We start from the raw sequence: 22814 nt of genomic DNA, 5'->3' as shown, positions 1-22814 counted from the left end.
AGCATACACAGAGTTGATAAGCTGCTGTGTGGGATGCATCTGTTTAGTTAGCATACAGGATTCTGAATGACACAGATTTCCCCTCCATGAAGTAAAAGCTGGAAGGAGACTTAAGTTGAAGTGTGGGGGTCATATTTCCCACAAAGGTCTATTCACAGGATACCATTTTCTTTCAACCTTTATGACATTACAGACAGAAATATTTGCAAAAGGAAAGTGAGGCAATGCCTTGAAAGTTTCTTCAAATATTCTTGTAGAGTCTGAAAAAGAAAAATCACTCTTCCAGAAAATTGTTTTTATGAGGAAGGAGAGTTATGGTAGCTGGCAGGTGCACATAAAAATCTATTTTAAAGGATGGTGTTTATCCATGACATTTTCATTCCCTCTCACACACATACTGACTCAATGAATCTTGCTTTAGAAAAAAACAACAGGTCTGAGTTCTTATATACAGTTTACTACTTTTTCAGTGTTTAAAAGGATACACTATACTGCATTTTTCTTGGTATGAGACTCTTTCTTCCATATTCTCTGAGTGAATAAGGTTAGCTGCATGTCCTCTTCAACAAGCTTTTTTCTGCACTTCTTTCCTATAGGTTGGTCATTGTTTGCAAGAGAGAGCAGCAACCAAGTCTGGAGATGGCACACCTGGCCCTATAGTAGGTCACATGGGAATTTATTTCAAGGGATCATTAGTATACAGGAACTCTATGTCTTCCTGTAATGCTTGAAGAACTTAGCTTGCTTCCAATTTGTTATAACTGCAAAACCAAATCTTCAAATCGTTCTCTTTGTGTTTTCTTTCAAATAAAATAAATCCGCCCAAACTTTTGTTGAATCATTTGAAAACAAGCCCTATGCTGTGGAAGAATGATCAGAGAAACACCAGAGTTTGTTCTGGGGACGCTGTGCAGATGACACAGATTCTACCCCTGCATTCCCACTCCGGCAATTTGCAGGGAACTAACAGCATGTAACAAAGATGTGTAAAGCCATTTTATGTCTTTATTTCCACATGGAAGATATCTTCATTGTTCATGCTATAACTTTCTTACTGTAGACTGAGAACACACTACCCTGTCATGCAGTGGGCAGCATTTTCTCTGATATCCACTTTGTTTTTAAAACAGAAATTACCTCTAACCCCAACATGAACTGCAGTGTTTCAGCTCTTGCCTCTTGGGGAAGTTGGGTCTTCTGCCTGTTCTTCTGAGATCACAAGATCAAAGCATCATGTTTGCAGCACACCTGCACTTAGCAGGAAAGCATCATGGCTTAAAGGAAGGTGGCCTTCTTTTGCTGCAGGACAGAAGGGCTGCAGCTCTCCAGGCCCTGTTTCTCCCTAGCCAAACAAGGACACTGACCCTTCACCCAGTCATGGGGAACACCTGAGGCTCTCTGGTAAAGCAGAGCTAATGTTTAATGGCAGAAGGAGAAGAAACCAGGCAGAGCTGAGAGGTTTTAGCACTGCACAGCAGCAAAATACAGTGAGTATTCCTGCTGCAAGTCCTGTACTTAGACCTGAAAGGATTAATGCAGCTTAATCTGCTGTACAAAGGAGAAACAGCTGCAGGTCAGCCCAAGGCCTGGCTGTTGGTGCTCTTACAGAATTGCAATTTGTAGAGGTTGAAAGAGGCCGCTGGAGATCATGTAATTCCAAACCCCTGCTACAGCAGGTTCCCTAGAGGAGGTTATGCAGGAAAGTGTCCATACAGGTTTTGAGTATCTCCAGAGAATGTTGACTCCACAGCCTCTCTAGGCAGCCTGTTCCAGCACTCTGTCACCCTCGAAGGATGTTTTCCCCCACGTGCAGATGGAACTTCCTGTTTCAGTTGGTTCCCGTTGTCCCTTGCTTTGTCACTGAGCACTGCTGAAAGGAGCCTGGTCCCATCCACTTGACTCCTGCCCTCTAGATATTTGCAAGCATCAGTGAGACCCCCTCTCAGTCTCCACTAGGCTGAGCGGTGCCAGGTTTCTCAGCCTTTTCTTATAAGGGAGATGCTCCAGGCCCCGCAGCTCTCAGTGGACGCCTCAGGGCAGAAAGAGATCACCCACCCGGCCGGCAGCAGACCCAGCCGCGTTACACGCCGATCGCACAGCGCAAAACAAGCCCCTACGCCCTCGAGCGCGGCGCCCTATGCCCACGTCGTCCACACCGTTGCTCCTCCATGACGACAGGGGGGGCCCGTGCTCATCTGCTCCCCGAGGAAGGCCCGGCCTCGCAGGAAGAGGGGTGCTATTGGGCCAGCCTGCTGCCGGCCCCGCCTCTTCCCTGATCACACGGCCCTCTCTCGGCTTCGGCGGAGTGGGGTTGCGTGCTCGTTTTCTGAAGTGGCGGTTGGGGCGGCTAAGAGGGGGGGTCGCGCTGCAGCTCGTGCTGGCCCGCCATGCACCCGCGGCGCCCCGAGGGCTTCGACGGCCTGGGCTACCGCGGGGGCGGCCGGGAGGAGCCGGGTCCCGGTGTCAGGCCCTTCGGCGGCGCTGCGGAGATGGGTCACTGGGTGACCACCCCGCCCGACATCCCCGGCAGCCGTAACCTGCACTGGGGGGAGAAGACGCCGCCGTATGGGGCCGGGACGCCCCTGGGGGTCGCCGGTCTCAACGAGGAGCCTAGCCTCGGGGCGGGCGGGCCTGGCGCCGGTAAGGGAGGGCCAGGCTCAGCGGTGCGGCCCGCTCCCCGCCGTTCTCGCGGCCCTGGCTCGCTTCAGCGGGCGAGACGCCGAGGCGGGCAGGCGGCGGGCCTAGGCCTAGGCGTGCGCCGCGCGGGTGCGCTGCGCTGACCTCCGGCTGCCCGCGGTGAGGTGCCTGCAGCGCTTGGGGAGGAGAGCCTACCGCACCCCGCCCGCTGCCCGCGGCACCGTGCGTGTAGGACTGAGTGCCCGAGCGCGGCCGGCGGCTCCTGGCTAAGCGGCGCGTGGTCGGCAGCCCTGTGCCCGTGTAAATGATAGCCTGCAGACGCGCTCCGCCTTCTGTAAGGGCAGGAAGTAGCTGTGGGTCGCGCGGAGTGTTTTGTTGTGCCATGTTGTTGTTGCAGACTGTCTTCTGGTCGCTTTATTGTTTTGCTGAAATGTACAAGGGCTGTGGCACCGACCGTGGAAGGGAAAACTTCTGTCGTGCGTGGTAGTGAAGGAGCAGTAGAGCTGATAGCTGGTTTGAGGCTTTTCTACTTACTGGTAGGAAAGAGTAGAGACCTTTAGAAGCACAGTATCATTTTATGCCAGGTTGAGATGAACTGAAAGAAACGTTCTAAATTTGAGCTACGGAGCATAGACTGCTTTCATTAAAAGATTATCTGGAGCAGTTTATATACACTAGAGCATCAAAGTTCTGTGAACAGCTGGTTTAGCTAGAACTTGGTTTATTAATGGATAAATATTTTTTTTCAACCTGCAGTACTGTGGATTTTTAGGGTTGCCTGTGTACAATCCCATTGATGAAAGTGTTGTGTAACACACTGCTTTTTCATAGGTATTCTGAATGTACCTTTTCCTGTCCTGTCTGCTCCCTGTCGTTACATTGATTCTGCACAATAAAGAACTGATAAGGAGTTGCTGTATCATTGAGTCCAGTCCATGCGAGTGGAGAGTGGCTTATTGTTCCATGCTGGAATGCTGCTGTGTGTCTGTGAAGCTCTGCTGGGACTGTCTATGGTTGCAGTCTGCATTCACTCAGTAGTTTGAACATTAATTTTCAGTTACGTTTATGGTGGTTCTTAAAGCTCTTCTTAAAACTAGTAGTTCCAAAGTGTAAATATATGGTAACAAACAACAGCAAATTGAACCTACTTTTCTAGTTGCATCTTTAATGTTTTGTAGTAACTCCTTTTTTAGCAAAGAAGTGGAGTTAGAAAACTGATTTGAAAGCCCTTGATGTTGTTGTATTACCTTTTCTAAAGTTTCTCTTTTTGCTGTTCTTGGTTTTAAGTTAATTCCACCATAAAAAGCTAAATTTATACTTCAGAATTGTTGTAAACTTGTCATGAATGCTAATTTTTTTTTAGTGAATGAAGTTAGCCTTTTTAGACATTAAAAGGTTCAATTTGACTTCAGTTGTTCATTTTATCTCCTTTTTTTCCCTGTAGTTGTTTTAAATCTTGTTTCTGAAATGCAGTCCAAAGTATGTATATTCTTGAGAGAATCATTTTTTTTGTATCTTCTCTTGCTGCATTGCCAAAAATTTGGTTTAGTAGCTGTAGCTTTTTTGAATCAAATACAGCATAAGATAATTTAGGGCTGTTTGTTGCTTTGTAGTTGTCTTTTTTTTTTTTTCTAAATGGTCTGCTTGGCTTTTCTCCCTTCTGTGCTATATAATCTATTTTTGTTTCTTTCAGAGCAGTTGAACAGGTTTGCAGGCTTTGGTATTGGCCTTGCAAGGTAAGAAATCTGTATTGCTTTCAAGCAATTATGGTATAGTAGAGCTATATTGTTTTGTGATCCTCACATAAATTACTGGTGTTATTTTTATGTCTGTAGACTTATACAGTTGAAGTGCATGTACAAACCTGCTATTTAAAATCCATTTAGGTTTCTGTTATTCATTAAAGTTTTCCTCATAATTACTCCAGGAGCAGTGAATTTGAAACTTTTTCATAGCAATCTGAGAATAGCACAAAACTTTTGTTTGTATTTGCTTCACATTTGCTTAACATACGTAAGTAATGTGAATGTTTCCTAAGAATATGCAAATATTTGTAAGTATAATATCAGTGTATTTTGAATCAGTAATATTAACCTGACTAGTTGGTCTAATTTTATGATTATGGTAATAGTAACTACTGATAATATTTCTGAAAGTAGTGGATTTAAAGTGTTTAATACTGTTTCCAGAACCTAAAATTGTTAAGTCTAGGTATTGTGATAAACTCTGGATTATTTTAGAATTCCTGCTCAGTCACACTCAGCTGATGAGATTTTTCTTCATCCCTATACTGATGGATCTTGTGAAAGGGTGGGAGGTGGCTTTCTTGTCTCGAGAAAAGTAAATGAATAAAAAAAGCTTTATTCCTTCTTGAATGTGAGATTTGCTTTACCTGCATGTGAAAGAGAAAAGTGCTTCTCTCTTCAGAAAATTAGAGTACACATGTTAGTTGCCCAGTTAGCTCAGCACAGGAGACTGCATCTTAAGTTTTTTTGGGCAGCTGAGGTTCTTTTGACATACTTCTGCTAAAAGAGAAAGACTTTCCAGCCTGATCTGCTCCTTCCCCTGTTATTGTCACCCTTGATGCCTATCAGAACTTCTTTTAACTGATTTGAGTCAGTTAAAGTAAAAACAAATCAGGAAAGAGCTGGATGACTTTTTGCTGTTTTGGTGAGGCATGTTGTTTTACCTGCGAGCTGACTCTGCAGGAGCCAGTTAGTCACCTAGAAGTAGTGCCAGCAGTGGACCAGAGAGGGGAGGGATAAAGAAGAGGAAATAGGAATGACCATTTCTGGCAAGTAATGAGTTGCTTAAATTAGGTCATCTTATCTCATGAAATTGCCTGTCCCCCTTCTTCCACTGCTTCCCTTGCAGTGGTTCAGCTTGCTCATTGCTTAGCCTTATTGTTAAGTAATGTTGAGGTAGGAGGAAACTATGCGAAACACGTTAAGTGTTGTTTAGTTTCTTTCTAGCCTGATGACACTTATGAGCTCAGGTGAGAGCAGTAGTGTGGAGCCATATGGCAGGAGTGTGTTCATCTCCTTCAGCAGCATAGAGGTGTTAGCATGCCTCAGAAGTCAATTGGAACCATGTAGTTCAAGTTGATAAAACATGATGAAGTTTTTTACGTCATGAGTACCAGGCCTTCTAGGACTGTAAGGTGAGCTTGTGGCTTTGAGAAAGAGAGCCGATTACACTGTAGCACTGCTGAGACCAATTCTCCCAGCTTCTGCATTTGCCCTATATCAAGTGCTTGTCAGACACCCTGCAAGGTGATTCATGTCAGAAATCCTGTTTAAAAAAAAAAAAGCACCCACAAAAAAAAGTTAGTTTCTGTCAAGTTAGCTGAGTTGGCTATGAGAAAGGCTGAACAGATAGCAATTGGAGTGTGAAGAAAGCTTTACCTTCCTGGTAGCAGCAAAATAGGAATTAGCTCAGTAGCTTATAAAACTTCAGGCTTAGTGTTTTTCTTTGCCAATTAATACTTTCTTATCCAGAGTAATACCCTCCTGTTAAAGATCAGCTCCAGATGATCGAGTAAGTTGGTGGTCAGGGATGTTACCTGGAATGCTTAGGCGAAGTCTGGAGGTTTTGATTTTCTAATCCTTATACCAGCTATGAACCACATGCAGATAAGTGTTCTTACTACTTGGATACTTTCGGATGACAAGTTTTCTATGTGGTTGTGACCAGAAATTTTATTTTAGAATTGAGAGTTTTATTTCTTATAGTAGTTTGATTGAGTACTGTTTCTCGGGCTGGGAAGGGGAATGCTGTTTGGGGAAGTATGCTTTCCTGATGAAAGAATGTGTGACTGAAATTCAGAACTAGCTGTTGATGACAGTCCTCTACCCATGCTAAATAAGGTCGTGATTAATCCTGTTGTATGCAGAATTAATATAAAAAAAATTGGAAAGTAACCCCTCCAGTATTCTGCCTCTGACTTGTATTGTTTGCTCATCTTTTGCAGAGGGAATGTTTAAGAATTGCTTTGCTTTTAAAAAGACATACATATATACAAGGGCTGCTCCAAAAATAATGCCTCCTATTTTATTATCTTGGCCTGCAACACCAGAGGTAGGTTAGATGTTGGTGGTATGGCAGTAGTTGAACCTTCCTACCAGTATTCTGTTACATTTTGTTCCTATGCAACAGATGGCAGCAGAGGAGCAATCTGAGAAAATGGTGCCTGACACAGTAACACACCTTTGCTTCGTACACACTTTTGAATTCCACCACATGGAAAAAATTGCGCTCATGGACATTCATGGACACTTGCTGAATGTTTATGGAGACCAGACAGTTGGTATGAGTACAGTGAGTGGTATATTTCAGCAGTGAAAGACAATTCATGTTCTGGACCACCATACACAGCTTTTGCACCATGAAATGAAGATCATATTGATTAGCTCATCTGCTAATGATGGTAACTATATTGAAAAATAGCATTTTGTAGCTGGGGATTTGCTCTGTCAAATAGTGTTATTGTGCTTTTTGCATCTGTTGTAGTATACATGGAAATAAATAGGAGGTATTACTTCTAGAGCAATCTTTGCATATGTATGGGCTTTTTCATTGTGAATGTATGTGTTGGGTGTTTTTATACTTGTTCGTTTGTAGTATTGGCATGCTGCAAGGTAGCCCTTCAGAATGCCTTAGTCATTTACAAGGTAATGCATATTTTTTCAAATACTGATGTAATGCTGTTAGAGAATAATAACGAGCCTTTTCTCATACATTTACAGCTGCTTCTAATGCTTTAAATACACTTCTCTTTTTTAAAGCCTATTTACAGAAAATGTGTTGGCACATCCTTGCATTGTCCTGCGTCGTCAGTGTCAGGTATATTTTTTCTATTATCTCTTCAGTCAGATCTTTTCTATACTGTGATGTTGTTGTATTCTCTAGTGTGTAAGGAAACTTCACAATTCTTAAGTAGATACTGCAATATACGTTGTTATATTTCTATTTGTAGTGTGTGGTTTTTTCTGTTTTAAAATTTAATTTGAGCATTCATTTCCGTTTGGATAATGGGAAATAAGTTACAGCAGATAAGTTCCTCAGCATCTCTGAAACAACTTTCAAACCCAGGTTACTAGCAGGATGTTTTGTTTCAAGTATTTTCTGTGCTTTTTTGTCGTTTACATTTGCACCATATATACACTTAGAAATGTTGCCTGTTTCTCTGAATTTCAGTGAGAATATATTCATATATTGGTCACTTTAGCTAAGCTTTACAGAGATGATACCTGGTGCTTTTTTCTTCAGAGTTGTAATTTCTGTGTGTTTATAAAACTGCAGTCATTTATGTTTTTAACAGGTTAATTATCATGCTCGGAATTATCATCTCACTCCATTTACTATTGTCAATATTATGTACAGCATCAATAAGACACAGGTCAGTATTTGTTGTCAGGTTGTGTCTGAGCAATGAATGTTAATGCAGCAGATTTGTATACTGACATCTTCATTTCTTTGTGCAACTGATGGTAAAACATACAATCATTGTAAGGCGGATGTTTGTGATCCCCAAAGTGTTTCAAAGGGTAATGATTAATTTTTATGATGTAGTGTATTATTTAGTGGGGAAGGCTTGTATATTTCAGAAAATAAGAGGCCCTCAAAACTATTTTTTTCAATTAGAGTACTAAAAAATAATGAAGCTTTATTTGGATGAGAGATTGAGTGTTAAGTAACTACATCTGAAGACAGTATTATATGAATTTCCAGTTCTGCGTAGTCTTGTGGGAAGAGAAGGAAAATGGAAATCCTCAAACTCAAGTCAGAGAGCAGTAAAAATCTGTGTACTTTAACATCCTGAGCATATTTTATTGAATGAAAATAGCATTACATTTATGACACAGAGTTAAAGGCTTGTAAAGCTGTTTGATGCAAGTTTCTTTGGAGTTGAAAATTAGTTATCGCCTGGATTTGGTGATCTTAAGGTTTAATGGTAAAGCTGTGCCCCTGTTCAGCTTGGATTTGCTGAGATTTTATGCACATGAGTAACACAGTGAAAATATTCTATGTTGCTTAAATATAACTGCATATTTCAAAACACAGGGTCCAAGAGCTCTTTGGAAGGGAATGGGCAGCACTTTCATTGTTCAGGGCATAACCTTGGGAACAGAAGGCATCATCAGTGAATTTACACCTTTACCAAGGTATTGCATGGATTTTTATTGCTTCTAACAAAATGTTGACCTGTTGACTTCAAATTCTTAGAAATTTAAGGCTTTTTGAGACATCTGAGTTGAGTCAGATGTTGAGTAGATGGTTTCAGCACAGTGAGGTTGTTGGCAAAAATCACTGTGTAATTAAATAGTAAGAGACTTTCTGGAAGCCATGCATGTATGTTTGCCTATTGGTAAACTATAAAAATAACACTGCAAATTGGTCATCAGTACAATTCCACTTGTTTGTATTTTGTGTTAGGAGCAAATACCATGTATAAATTAAAAAATAAAATAAAAAAAAATCCTGGTTTTATTGAGCTAAATGTAGAAAGCTTGCATAGTTAATGAACCAGCACTGACAAGTTGCTTTTTAGTAGGTGATAAAATAGAATGGCTAGCACTAATATATTATTGAGGAGGTGTGCTAAATAGGAATCTGTGGCTGTCAGCTTCATCTTCTGCTCTTGTTTTCCAATACCTAAATGCATATTCTTTATTCTAATGATAAAGGATTTACAGCCAAAAATGAGTGAGTGAATTTAAAGAGAGATTCACCACTTAATTCACTGTGTTCACCCTAGACTGTAGTAGTTCAGTGATATTTTGATTTGTGACTCTGCCTGTTTTGAATGCTGAATTACAGTACCAAAATCATGGTAAAACGTTCTGTTGTCTTTCTAGCGGTGTGTATTACAGCCTTTCTGTTTATAGGCTTCTTGTCAGTGTTTCATTTTATAGTGGTCCAGAGCTTAACAGGTAGAGTTGATAACTGCAGTAACACATGTTGTCAGTTTTGTTACAGATCTTTTTAGACTAAGCAGCTCACATGAGAGATTTTATTAAGTAAAGTGACTAAAAGTTCAGTGAAGTGCATGGAAGCTGTCAGATAATTGCTGGGCTGAAGCCGATGGGATGAAGTTCAACAAGACCAAGTGCCAGGTCCTTGCACTTTGGCCACAACAACCCCAGACAATGCTACAGGCTTGGGGCAGAGTGGCTGGAAGATTGTGCGGAGGAAACGGACCTGGGAGTGTTGGTCGACGCTCAGCTGAGCATGAGCCAGCAGTGTGCCCAGGTGGCCAAGAAGGCCAATGGCATCCTGGCTTGTATCAGAAATAGTATTGCCAGCAGGAGCAGGGAAGTGATCATCCCCTCTGTACTCAGCACTGGTGTGGCCACACCTCGAGTACTGTGTCCAGTTTTGGGCCCCTCACTGCAAGAAAGATATTGAGGCCCTGGAGTGTGTTCAGAGGAGGGCAGCGAAGCTGGTGAGGGGTCTGGAGCACAGGCCTTATGAGGAGTGGCTGAGGGAGCTGGGATTGTTCAATCTGGAGGAGGCTCAGAGGTGACCTTATTGCTCTTTATAACTACCTGAAAGGAGGTGGTGTTGAGCTGGGGGTTGGCTTCTTCTCTCGTGTGACTAGTGATAGGACTAGAGGGAATGTTCTCAAGTTGTGCTGGGGAGATTTAGGCTGGTCATCATGAAATACTGTTTTTCTGAAAGAGTGGTCAGGCGCTGGAATGGGCTGCCCACGGAGGTGGTGGAGTCACCGTCCCTGGAGGTGTTCAAGAAACGTTTAGATGTTGTGTTGCGGGACATGGTTTAGTGAGAACTATTGGTAATAGATGGACAGTTGAACTTGGATGATCTTATAGGTCTTTTCCAACCTTGGTGATTCTGTGATTCTATAATGAAAAGTTAGTAAAAGATACTTAATAGTCACAGAGCACACACTGAAGCCAGTAAAATGATAAAGGCCTTTCTTGGACAATGTGTTAAGGAAGAGGAAACGTGTTTTGTGTTTAAGGCTGTTTAAGTCTGAATTGACCAAAGGGCTTAAGAATTGTCTTAGCATTGAGAAAGCCAAGCGTTCCCATTTTTAATGTACACACAGAGACCTAGTACTTAAAGGACATAGTTTTTAAATTTAAGAGATGTGGGCAGGCTGACCTACTGTTATATGACACGTGCATGCACAGCAATGAAAGTCTGTCTTTGCAGGTTCTAGCAATTACCAAAAGCAGTAGTAAACAGATTGCATGGGGTTCATACTTAACCTGTTTGCTCAGCTGTCTCGTAACTGAAATTCCCAGGCATACACTTTACTCTGAGCTTGACTTCTTAATGCTACTGCCAACCTTGTGCCACCACAGAATCTAAGCAGTCACAACTGAATTGGAGAGGAGGTCTGGCAAAAATGGTTGTCTTGTACATGTGTTATTGCATGCAGTTCTCTACTGGACACTTTTCCTTTCTTTGCAGTGGTAATATGCATCACTGAGCAATTGCAGGGGGGTGAAGGTTATTGCTTTAGCAACAGCGCCACCATAAGTGGAGTTAAATACATCTTTAAAGAACAAAGGATGCAGTGAAACGTCTTCAATTCTGTATTGCATCATCCCCTATTATAGGAAGGGGGCTTGGAAATGTTTGTTAACATTTCTGTGGCAAGTTGCGTATCGTTCTGTACTGGACAAACTCATTCTGTATCTCACAAAATCACTGAAGTTGGAAAAGACCTCTAAGGTCATCAGGTCCAATGGGATGAGAACTGAAGCTGAACATTACCGTTCAGTTTTTAAAATTAAAATATTTCTGACATTTCAGAAATATCTTTACGTTGTAGGTATTTACCAAATGTATGGCTGTTGAATGTCGTATTGAGCTATTGTGAGATTTTAGTCAAGTGGACTGCAGTTAACTTTTACTATTCATGTCTTGAAATGTGTAATTAGAAAAGTACTTAAAAAGTGACTTAAAAGACCTTTAATATATAGAGTGCATTAATTTTATTTTAATGAGGTGTGTTAGAGGCTGGTCTTGTCTGACTGTATCAGAACATCATGTAGGCCTTTAAGAAAAACAATTGGATAAAAATAACTCAAGAAATACAAAGAATGTAACCAATTAAAAATGCAATAAACAGTGAATTTTGGTAAAGAAAGGCTGAAATGCTGAAGTTTCCAATACTCCCTGAAAAAGACTTTTGGAGACTTATTGATACTTAAAAGCTTTTTCTAAGATATGTAGTAGGCCTGAATAACTTTTAAAAAGTTAACCACAATGTATTAACACTTGTGAGTGAAGGATTTTCCTATAGTGGAAAGATACGTCTCTAGACTAACAGTAGAATGCCAATATGAAAACATAATGCTGATACCCATGAAATAGATGCTTAACTGTTCTTACACATAGTACAGTAAATCCTGCTTTATTTTCAGAGAGCTTTCACATAAATGGAACCTCAAACAGATAGGTGGACACCTTCTACTCAAAGGGTAAGTATGGCGTTTGTTATTATTCTGTTTTATTATTTAGGCATTAATAATAAATCTAGTAAATGTATAGCAGTGTAATCTGCAAGTGTTGTTACTTGACAGGATGCTTATGGTAATTCTCAAATTCAGAATTATTTCTTTAACAATGTTGATTGTGTATGTCAGTTTAAGAAATTTTCTCTTGCTTTATCCCTGCATCTTTATGGAGATAGAATAACTTAAAAGATTGGTTTCTTCTAATCTAGACTTTAGTATCTGAGACTTGAATTGATCTGTCATATGAGAGTAGAATTTTACAGAACTTCTGAAGATCTTGACTGGTTAATGTGTGTTTCAGTATTTGAGTTACAGTTTTCCCCTATGCATGAGTTGGTAGATAACTATCTGCTTTCGTGTGCATATTTGACTAAAATTATAATATTATCATGGCTATAATTGTCATTTTGTTAATTTCTACAGGTTAACACATGTGATAGCAATGCCTTTTTATTCTGCAAGCCTAATTGAAACTGTACAGGTAATTTACATATACATATCATTTTAAAAGATATTATTATTTTCTTTATAAATTAGATTATGTAGAGAAGTGAATCTTTGTGTTTGCATTCAGATTTGTTGCAGTAAATGTATTGGTTTTGCTTGGGGCTGTATGTTTTATTAACTCGGATAAAAAATATTTATTGTGATGGTTATTTTGATTGTGCTGTCTTAAGTGGAAATCCAGTACAATAAAGCACACTTAGACACGATGTTGCAACAATGTTACAAAAAGAGCAAATTTATGCATTCTAGAAGAGATTTTCTAAGTAAGTCTTTTTCGTATAAAGGTTTTCAAAAGGCTTGCTAGGAATGTTATTAGTATGACCCCTGACCTTTTCCCTATAATGATTACAAAGCTTTTCTAGTAATTCAACTTTGTTTTGTTAAAATACTGAACTATACTATCTCAGGAGTGCTTTTCCTTTTAAATTTTCATATAGTTCTTTAGTCATAAAAATAAATCTCAGGAAAGTTTGAGTACACTTAGGATACTTGTTCTGTAACAGTACAAAGTAATCCATGACACTTATATTTCAGTATGTTGTTGCATTCCTTTCTGGAGAAACAGTCAAAGCTTAACTACAGTACAGGATGATTCTGTTCAGTATCTCCATGTAATTAGTTGCTTTTACTATGAAAGTATCTTTTTGCTGCTGATGGCACTCTTAACTGTAAAGTGAGCTCTCATACGAATGTGATGCAGGTTAGTCATTCAGTCATCAAATAATCGTTTTAATTCAGGCAAGTTCGTAAGTACTATTAAGATAGATTTAGACGCAGCTTCTTAAACCTGTAGTTCAGCTGTTGCTGGATGTCAATGAAATAGTGTTTTTTTTGTGGAGAAGAGGCAAAAAATGCTGATTTTTATATCTTAGTTTCAGAATGTATTTACATACTGAAAGGCCACTATTGGGTCTCCCTGGAGCCTGCTCCAGGCTGAACAGTTGCAGCTCTCTCAGCCTGTCCCTGCAGGGAGGTGTTCCATCCTTCGGATTGTTTTTGTGGCCCTTCTCTGGACACACTTCAATAGTTCCCCATCTCTCCTGTTCTGAGGACTCCACATCTGGGTGCGGTACTCCAGGTGAGGTCTCACCAGTGTAAAGTAAAGGGGAGGGATCCACATCTCTTGACCTCCTGGCCATGCTGCTTTTGTTGCAGCCCAGGATGTTGGCCTTCTGGTCTGTGAGGGCACATTGCTGGCTCATGTTCAGCTTGCCACAAATAAGTACCTCAAAGTCCTTTTTGGCAGGGCTCTATTCAGTCCTTTCAGTGAGGATTGTTGTGAACCACGAACAAGATCTTGCACTTGGTAGACAAAACATCAGGAAGAGTCTGTCATCCAGGCACTTAATAGATACAAAGATTGTGTTTTTTTACTAGGAATCATTGCTCTGAACCTGCAGAGATGGGATGAGGAAAGCCAAGGCACAGATGGAACTAGATTTGGCAAGGGTTGTGAAAAACAAGAGGAGGGCTCTACAGGTCAGAAGAAATAGAGGACACTGTACCTTCTCTGATAAACAAGAAAGGAGCGCTAGCAACAACAGACATGGAGAAGGCTGAGGTACTCCACAAGTTCTTTGTGTCAGTCTTCACAGACAGGCTTCCCTTGACATGCTTCTTATGTCCCTGAATGTGTAGGCAGGGTTTGGAAGTGCAAAATCCCTCTTTAAGAGGAGAGAAACTGAAAGATGATCTGATGAGACTGAATGTGTAGAAATTGATGGGGCCCAATGACATGGATCCCAGGGTCCTGAAGGATCTGGCTGGTGTAGCTGCTGAGCCACTGTCCATCCTATCTGAAAAATCATGGCTGTCAGATGAATTCCACAGTGACTGGAACAAGAGAATCCTTGCTCCCACTTATAAGGAGAAAGAAAGTCTCAGGAAACTCTGGTATGGGTAGCCTCATGTCTGTGGCTGGAAAGATCATAGAACAGCTCCTCCTGGAAGCTGTGTTAAGACACAGGTGGGACGAGGTGATCTGAGGTAGCCAGCATAGTTTTACCAGGGGAAAATTGTGCCTGTTTTACATGTTGGCCTTCCTCAATGTGGTGATGTTATTGGTGGTCCAGGAAAAGCAAATGGTGTCATCTACCAGGACTTGTGCAAAGCCTTGGAAGATAGAAGGTCTTGGGGGTTCTGGTGGATGAAAAGCTTGACGTGAGTGAGCGGTGTGTGCTTGTGGTCTGGAAGGCCAACTTTGCCCTAGACTGCATCAAAGCAGGGATAAGGAGTGTATCGTCACGGTCTGCTCTGCCCATGTGAGGCCCTGTGTGGAGTACTGGATCCAGACCTGGAGCCCCCAAAGCAAGAAAGATGTGGAGTTATTTGAGCTTGTCCAGAGGAGTCCACAAAGATTATCGGAGGCTGTTGTGCCTCTCCTATGAATAAAAGTTGAGGGAGCTGGGCTTGTTCAGCATGGGGAAGAGAAGGCTCTGGGTATGAGAACTTTTTATGTGGCCTGATAGGAATTGGACAAGGGAGATTAGTTTTAAACTAAAAGGGGAGGTTTAGATTATGTGTTAGGGGAAAATTCTTTACTCAGAGAGTGCTGAAGCACTGAAACAAGTTGCCCTGAGAACCTGAGGATCCCCTGTCCCTGGAGATGTTCAGAGCCAGGTTGTTGGCAGCACTCAGCCTGACCTACCAGGTAGCAGCCATGGTCATGGTATTGGAACTCAGTGGTCTTTAAGGTTCCTCAGCTTGCTGCCAACCGTTTACGGGCTGGGTTGGCCTGGTTCCGTGACTGATGGGGTGGTGGACCCATGGACCCACACCCCTGGAAAGGGGGAGAGGGTGTGAAGATGGGCCTAAAAACAAAACCGCGGCAGTGATCTGAGGAGAAACAAATTTACTAAATAAGATATCAGGATGCAAGATAACACAATATGATACAATATAATACATTATAATTGGAATTGAAGCTAATAAATAAAATGAGAGAGTGCGTCCAAAAAAACATAGGCCTTACTCTAATGCTGGTGGCGAGACAGCTAGGGAGAGAGATGCTTCTGGGACGAGCCAGAAGATCAAAAAGGGCATGTCTCATGATCTATTACAGTTTTTGTCTTCCCCTCTGAACGAAAAATGGTAACAGAACAGCGAACAGACCTCTGGGAGATGTAGTTCTTCTCTTCTATCAACAATCCACAGAACTGGAGCATTAACTCTAACTCCCAGTGCACTACATGATGTTATGATGTGGAATACCGAAAACAAAAATCATAAAATCACAACACTTGCTTATTAAACAAGCAAAAACAAGCAAAAGGCCAAAAGAATATTTCCCACAACCTTTTAAGCAAGTGATCATCTCTGTAAAACATCATTTGTGAAAGTAATCCTACTGAGATCTGATGGAATTTTAGGTTCAGTTCAACTGTGTTTAAGTATTTTACTCAATAGATGTATCTGTGCTGTATTAAATGTATTATCCAGTTCTTGGAAACATAATCATTGACTTTCTAACTAAAAATGCAGAAGAGTTATTGTTAGCATTTGTCAGTTATTCATGCTGTATCCATTACTGCAGGGGGCAACTTGTAGCAATTTTACATTATTCCTGTGCTACAAGAGGACAGTTAGAAATTGCAAGATATGAAGATTAAAGACTGTTGGATTTTTTTTACTAAAAGTTTTGTGAACTTTGATAAACCATACTGTTAACAGTTAGAAACACTTTATTAAAATAGCTGTGTTAGGCTGTAGTTGCTGCAGCTTTTGTCTTTTACATTTCAAGCCAGTAGGTGGCGTGTTTGGCTAATTTAAGCACAGTTTGAAATGACAATTGCAATGTGAGGGAGATCTCAGCAGTTTGTAATGTATTACTTATTTTGATGATCCAGTCTTTAAGCATATTTTGAAGTATTTGAATTAGTTTCTCTTTTTGGCAGACCCATACTAATACTTTCTAAGGTGGGCTGAAAGTTGTATTTCTTGCATAATAACACATATAATTGGAATGTAGATTAAATGAAGATTATTTGAGGTGGGTTCACTTTTGTTTTAAAAGCAAATTTACTTGAATCTTTTAAGTATGAATGAAGAACTTGAAATATCAGTATAACTGTGAGACATAATAGCATGCAAATACATATTTATCTCAAGATTAAATTTAGTAGTGGTAGGTGTCAGTATGGTTCTGAAATGGGGCAAGTCTTAACTAATCCATTGTGCTTATAGAGTGAAATCATTCGAGATAATCCTGGAATTCTGGACTGTGTGAAAGAAGGAATCGGCAGAGTTGTAGGCATGGGAGTACCCCACAGCAAGCGTCTCCTTCCTCTGATGGTCTTGATTTTTCCAACTGCTCTACATGGAGTTCTTCACTACGTCATCAGTTCCATCGTCCAGAAGTTTGTTCTGCTTTTTCTGAAAAGAGAGAATTCCCACAGCCTTCCAACAGAGAGCTCCACTTCTGTGCAGAGCATGCTGGATGCATATTTTCCAGAACTTATTGCTAGCTTTGCTGCTAGCCTTTGTGCTGATGTCATGCTTTACCCACTGGAAACAGTTTTACACCGCCTTCATATTCAAGGGACACGCACAATAATTGACAATACAGACCTTGGCTATGAAGTGCTTCCGATCAATACTCAATATGAGGGAATGAGAGACTGCATTAATACTATAAAACGTGAAGAAGGAATGCTAGGTTTTTACAAGGGATTTGGAGCTGTTGTAGTACAGTATACCTTGCATGTGGCTGTTTTACAGCTTACCAAAATTATTTACTCAACACTGCTTCAGAATGTTTCTTAATCTGTTCAGGTGTGGATTTAGCACTGTGGACATGATACAATTATACCTTATTGTTAAAAATTGAGTTGAAAATTAAGTTGGAAGAATCTACTCTGGATTCTCTCTACATAGTAAATCTTTTAAAAATGGAGACTTCTAAATATCATTCAAAAGTACAATTTAAATTGAAAATGATAAATTAAATATAATATGCAGTCATACACAAGGGGATCAGATTTCAGATATGGCTGGGATGAGCATTTACTTTCCCTCTTACGAGTGAACTGAACTAAGGAATGGAGATGAGTTTGTAATCTCTGCTCTATGAACATCACACCTGATAATTTGGACTGCTAGGCAGTTTAAAGGAATTTTTTTAAGTTGTAAGAACTTTGAAGTGGGAGATGACTTTACTGGTCTTTTTAAAGTGTTTTCAGCTTCACTTTTAATGGACCTGCAAGTAACATAAAACTGTAAAATTAACTTAAATAGACACAGGTCACTGAATTTCCAGGTATGTAGACATCTTATTTTGCTGCAGTGTAGCAGAAGGTGAATCTTCTGCTTCGTACAAAAATAACAAGAACTTCTTTGGGGATAAAATTTCACAGAATGTAATGTGTAGCTGTCTTATAGTTTGTTCCCAAAGCTTACAGTAACCAAAGCGTGTGAATAAAGCAAATTAGAAGCCAGTGTGTGCATGTGTAAGAGCCATTCATAGTCAACTTTCCACTTGTAACTTAAGTTTCATTCTGCTACTTTGTCTAACAGTAGAATAAGCGTGCAAGTATATTAAGTGTCAATGTTCAAAATACATTGAAAGCATAAAAGATTAACTGGCTGTTTTTAAGAGTTCCTTTCCTTAGACTGGAGGAGTATATACAGAATTACCTACTTAAGGTTTAGCACTGATGTCCTTTGCTTAAGATCTCTGCTGGATTAGATATTTTTGTGAAGCAGAACTAAGTGTTCATATGCAGGTAACTACTGAAATGTAACATTTTTCCCTCTTCCCTCAGTAAATCAAGGCTATTGGTCTGGAAACTAGTTTTTATCATAATAAATAAATTACTCCTTGGTTTCATCAATAAATATGATGAATACCTGGGGGAGAGAGGGGTGAGGGGATGGTTTTAGCAAATACAGCAAGCATGTGGAGAGTCACTTTTAAATTATATGAAAGGCTATTACCTTCTTCACACTTCCTTGTGGCGAGTCTTTATCTTTGAATTCTGTAAATTGATGTTCATTTAATCTTTAAGTGTTGTATAGTGTTTATCGTTATGGAAGGTAGTCATGGCAAATAATGAAAAGGTGTTGCTATTTGTAAGCTCTGACTTGAAATCAATTGCAAGTCTGCATTATTAGTAAAGTAACTTTCATGTCTTTTAAATACATAAGTGCTGAAGTGGACAGTATACTGAAGATGGGAACTGGTTTCATTTTGAAATATTGTTAATTGGAAATCTAGTGTATAGAATGGAAGCAATCGAATAAAGTGAGAATTCACTAAATATTTTCAAGTAATTCACTGGAGAGGCAGCCAGAAGAATACTGGTTTGTATATTATGTTGTATATACTCTCTAGTGGCTGTTTCAAATTGCTCCCATTTCCAAAGTGCAATAATATGTTGAATTAAAACTACATGCAAGAGCATGGGCAAAATACTCTATTCTTAGGGTTTTTGTTTTTTTGTTTTTAAAGTTTCTATGAATATGAAGAGTGAACCATCTCAGAGGATCATCCATTTTGGAAAGGATCTTGACTAGTCATCTAGTCCAGATTCCAGCTCTGTAACTAAGAGCATGTTGGAGGCCAACACTGCAGATAGGTCTATGAAATTGGACAAGAATGTTTTTCTAGGAACAAAAAGGCATTTTGTCATACAAAATGGAGGGCATGCCTTTATGTATTCTGCCAGATGAACAATAGGATGTTCTGAGAACTCATTGTATATTGTGCTAGAACATTAACTTGTATCAAAGTATCAAATATGCTCTCATTGCCAAGAGTTTACAGTTTTACTTCACTCTGCCAGAAAAGGGTGTAGCTTTAAGAAGGGTGAGAAAGTGCTGTCAAATTTCTGCAGCTGTTCTGTAGTGGCAAAGCAGTTTGCTTTGGGCTATTAATTTTGGTCCTCTTCCCATCAATTACAATTAATGTATTTTGATTCTTAATGTACGTGTGCTTTACCTTTCAAAAAAACTAATTCATTGCTTTGTCTGAATTCTTACCCATGCAAAAATGTAAATGAATTGTGAAGAGAGGTCATCTTTTTTGACCTTTTTATTATAGGATTATAAATACATATTTTTATTTTCTTTTGCATCTTAAATCTAGGTTTAAGAGAACAGGTGCACAGTTGTTCATCTCAAATGTGTCATCAGTCAGTGGCTTCAGCACAGTGTGTCACTGAAAACTATAAAATACAATTGCTGTAGAAAGTGAGTTCAAGTTGCTGGAATATGAAAAAACTGCATTCTCTTCGTACTGATACGAACTCAATTACTTCTTTATATATAGTTTTTTCTTCATTTTTTAAAATGCTGATGTCAAGACAGTGAATATTTCTCAAGTATGACTCAATGTAGTGTTCCCACTCAGAAGAATTATTTGGCTTCTTACCTGCATATACATTGTACAGAGCAAGCTTTCATGTGAGGTAACTGATGATAGATAAGGCAGGAAACTTTCAGAGGTTACACCACCTGGAAACCATCACAATTATCTGCCTTTGTTGTTTCACGGACTGACTTTCAAATCAGACTTGACTTTTAGCTCTGTTAGAACAGAGCTTTCAGGTCTAATCAAAGAATGGTTTGGGCTGGAACGGACATTTAAGAGCATCTAGTTTTAACCCCCCTGCTATAGGGGGGCAGTGTTGATGCAAGTACTTCAAGTCATGGAAAAGTACTGTCTTCAGCAAGATTTCTGATTCATTCCTTTCAGCAGGTCTACTTTGCACATGAGTTGCTCCAGCTCTGGGTCCAATCTGTAATACTTGAGATGTGGAGTGTATTTGATAGTCTTAAATTCTGCATAGATCTGTGAAATTGTGTGCTTCTTTTAGCTATTCTGGATCTAGCAGCAGCTCAATAGAAGTACAAGACAACTACCTGAGCTACTGCACTTATTGCTGCTAGTTCTAGCGGAGCTGGACTTCAAGCTGCATAGTCTTTCAGCTACTACATGGTGATGTAAATCAGGCTGGTCTTTGCATTAATATACAATTTCTTGGTTGCTATATATATTTCTTGTTTGACTTTGGTACAATTAGGGGCTAGCAGTGGTCCAAATATTTACCTTTTAATAAGCTCTAAGGAAAAGAGCTCACATACTAATTTTATAGACTGTTTTTTTTTTATGAAAGCCTGGAGAGTGGCATATAATGGCAGCATTCCCTCACCTGTATGGGAAAAGATGGTGATAACAAACTGAGTAAACCATTTCTCTGGTTTGTTTTAGAGGATAAAATATAAACCTCTAGCAGGGGTATAAGAATGTAAGATCTCTGTTTAATGAAAAACTGGTGTCATCTGTTTTAAAAGCAAATCTAGTTTTAAAGAGGTGGGTAAAACTTTGTACTTTCAGACAGTCTTCACATCATCAAAGAGGAGTTGACTCTTTACACCAGTTTCTGCAAACAGTTTGGCAGATGGTGAACAAAATTTGAGGGTGGGAAAGAAATGTTGAAAATTATATGTACAAATTGCCCAAAAATGCTGATTTAAGACAGTAGAAAATCAATGTTTGCATTTTCACCAAATTAACGAAACTAAGGTAGTACTGTCCAGTATCTAAACATCTCTTACGTTTTAAGTTAGAATCACAAAGCATTTAAGCCCAACGTGCCTTTTTTCCCTGATGAAAAGCCAGCTACTTAAACTTTTTCAGTATGAAGCAGAGACCTACAACTTCTTTTTTAACCAAGACAACCTTTCAGGGAACATAAATAATATAATACAACAATATGCATGTTTAATACTGCAGTTACTGTTTTTTTTTTTTTTTTTTTTTTAAATTCAGAATCATAATTGGCTGCATTATACTGCCTCTGGCAATTTGATCTGGGTGAGGTGTTGTATCAGTTTTTTTCTCCTTGGGAGAGAAGTTCTGGGAGAGAAGTGTAGGGAGTATGACCTGTGGCTGCCTGCATAATAAAATTAGAAGGGGTTGTTAAGCTGTTATCTCAAGTTCGAGGTCTTGCTCCTGTTTCAGTCTTAAGTTTTTCATTACGGTGAGTTCTGCTCAAAAAGACATGTTGAACAGGTTTTTACTCTTTTCTCTCATCTTTGCTCAAACAGTTTTTGTAGACAGCAGTTCTTAAAATTGATGTTCCTGATTGTTGATTCTAGGGTCCATCCAGAAAAGAAAAGCAGTAGATCTGCTTTGCTGCAATAGTGAGTAGAATTCACTGAAGTTTTTTATTCTTGAATATTTTATGTATGCAATATATGAGCTTTCAAAGAGGTTGTATCCTATACAGAATTAGGTGCCTCAGGATGTGTTCCAGTCTCCCAAATGCACAGTTGCTTTTGTTGTTGGCTTCTTGCTCATACTAGCTCTGTTCATTGCTGTTCAAAGTCTGCATCATACATTTGGTGTCCATTCAGACCACAGATGTATTTTATGGTCCCTACAGGTATCAGGCAGGTTTGGCCCAGTTCCATGCCTATTGGGGCGGAGGACCCATGGACCCACGCCCCAGGAAAGGGAAAAGGGAAAAAGAGTAGGGAGATGGGCCTAAAAACAAAACAGCAGCAATGATCTGAGGAGAAACAAACTAATTTACTAAATAAGATATTGGAATGCAAAATAACACAATATAATACAATAAAATTACAATTTAAGCTAATAAATCCTATCCAATGAGAAAGTTCCAAAATTAAGGTAGGCCTTACTCCAGTACCAGTGGTGAGACGGCTGAGGAGTGAGATGTTGCTGGGATGAGAGACAGGACAAGAAGAAGAAGGAATGTCCTGTGATCTGCAAACAGTTTTATCTTTCCCTCTGACCAGAAAATGGTAACAGGGCAGCAAAGTCCTCTGGGGAATGTTGTAGTTCTTCTCTTCTGAGAATAAGGTACATACAATACATGATGTTATGATGTGGAATCCCAATAACCAAAAATCATAAAACCATGACAACAGGTAAGGTAATCAGTCTAAACCTGTAAAAAAATACAAACACGGGTAGGACTTCTGGAGTGCCTTACCCATGGTGTGACTTCATGTATGCAAAATGAGATGAAGGGGAAAAAAAAGGTATTGAGAGAGGGTTCTTGGAGCTAAGTATGTGCTTACCAACATGAGCACCTTGGCAAGAATGTATGTGTCACTTTAACAATGTATGAGGGAGAAGGGGTATTTTAACTTCATGGGAAACAGTCTTCTTAAAGAAGAGTTTCTTTTTTTTTCTATGTTTCATTTTCTGCCTGG

General features: G+C 39.8%; 1 protein-coding gene across 1 annotated transcript; it reads left to right on the top strand.

Annotated features, from left to right (window-relative positions):
• SLC25A46 (solute carrier family 25 member 46) lies at positions 823-19043 on the top strand. The gene is made up of 8 exons (XM_021380904.1): positions 823-2640; positions 4331-4373; positions 7422-7479; positions 7958-8035; positions 8701-8801; positions 12036-12092; positions 12552-12609; positions 16818-19043. The coding sequence occupies exons 1-8, from the start codon at positions 2388-2390 to the stop codon at positions 17394-17396; spliced, it is 1227 nt and encodes a 408-aa protein (XP_021236579.1). The 5' UTR covers positions 823-2387; the 3' UTR covers positions 17397-19043.

This window comes from Numida meleagris, chromosome Z (genome assembly GCF_002078875.1).
Source record: "Numida meleagris isolate 19003 breed g44 Domestic line chromosome Z, NumMel1.0, whole genome shotgun sequence".
NCBI lineage: Eukaryota > Metazoa > Chordata > Aves > Galliformes > Numididae > Numida > Numida meleagris.
Note: the sequence above shows the minus strand (reverse complement) of the source record. Positions and strands in the feature narration are given on the sequence as shown.

Bases quoted from the DNA above. Each gene is read 5' to 3' on its own strand.
- SLC25A46 (XM_021380904.1), top strand. From the start codon at position 2,388: ATGCACCCGCGGCGCCCCGAGGGCTTCGACGGCCTGGGCTACCGCGGG. The intron at 7,480-7,957 runs GTATATTTTTTC...TGTTTTTAACAG, and splicing joins TCCTGCGTCGTCAGTGTCAG to GTTAATTATCATGCTCGGAA. The intron at 8,036-8,700 runs GTCAGTATTTGT...TTCAAAACACAG, and splicing joins ACAGCATCAATAAGACACAG to GGTCCAAGAGCTCTTTGGAA.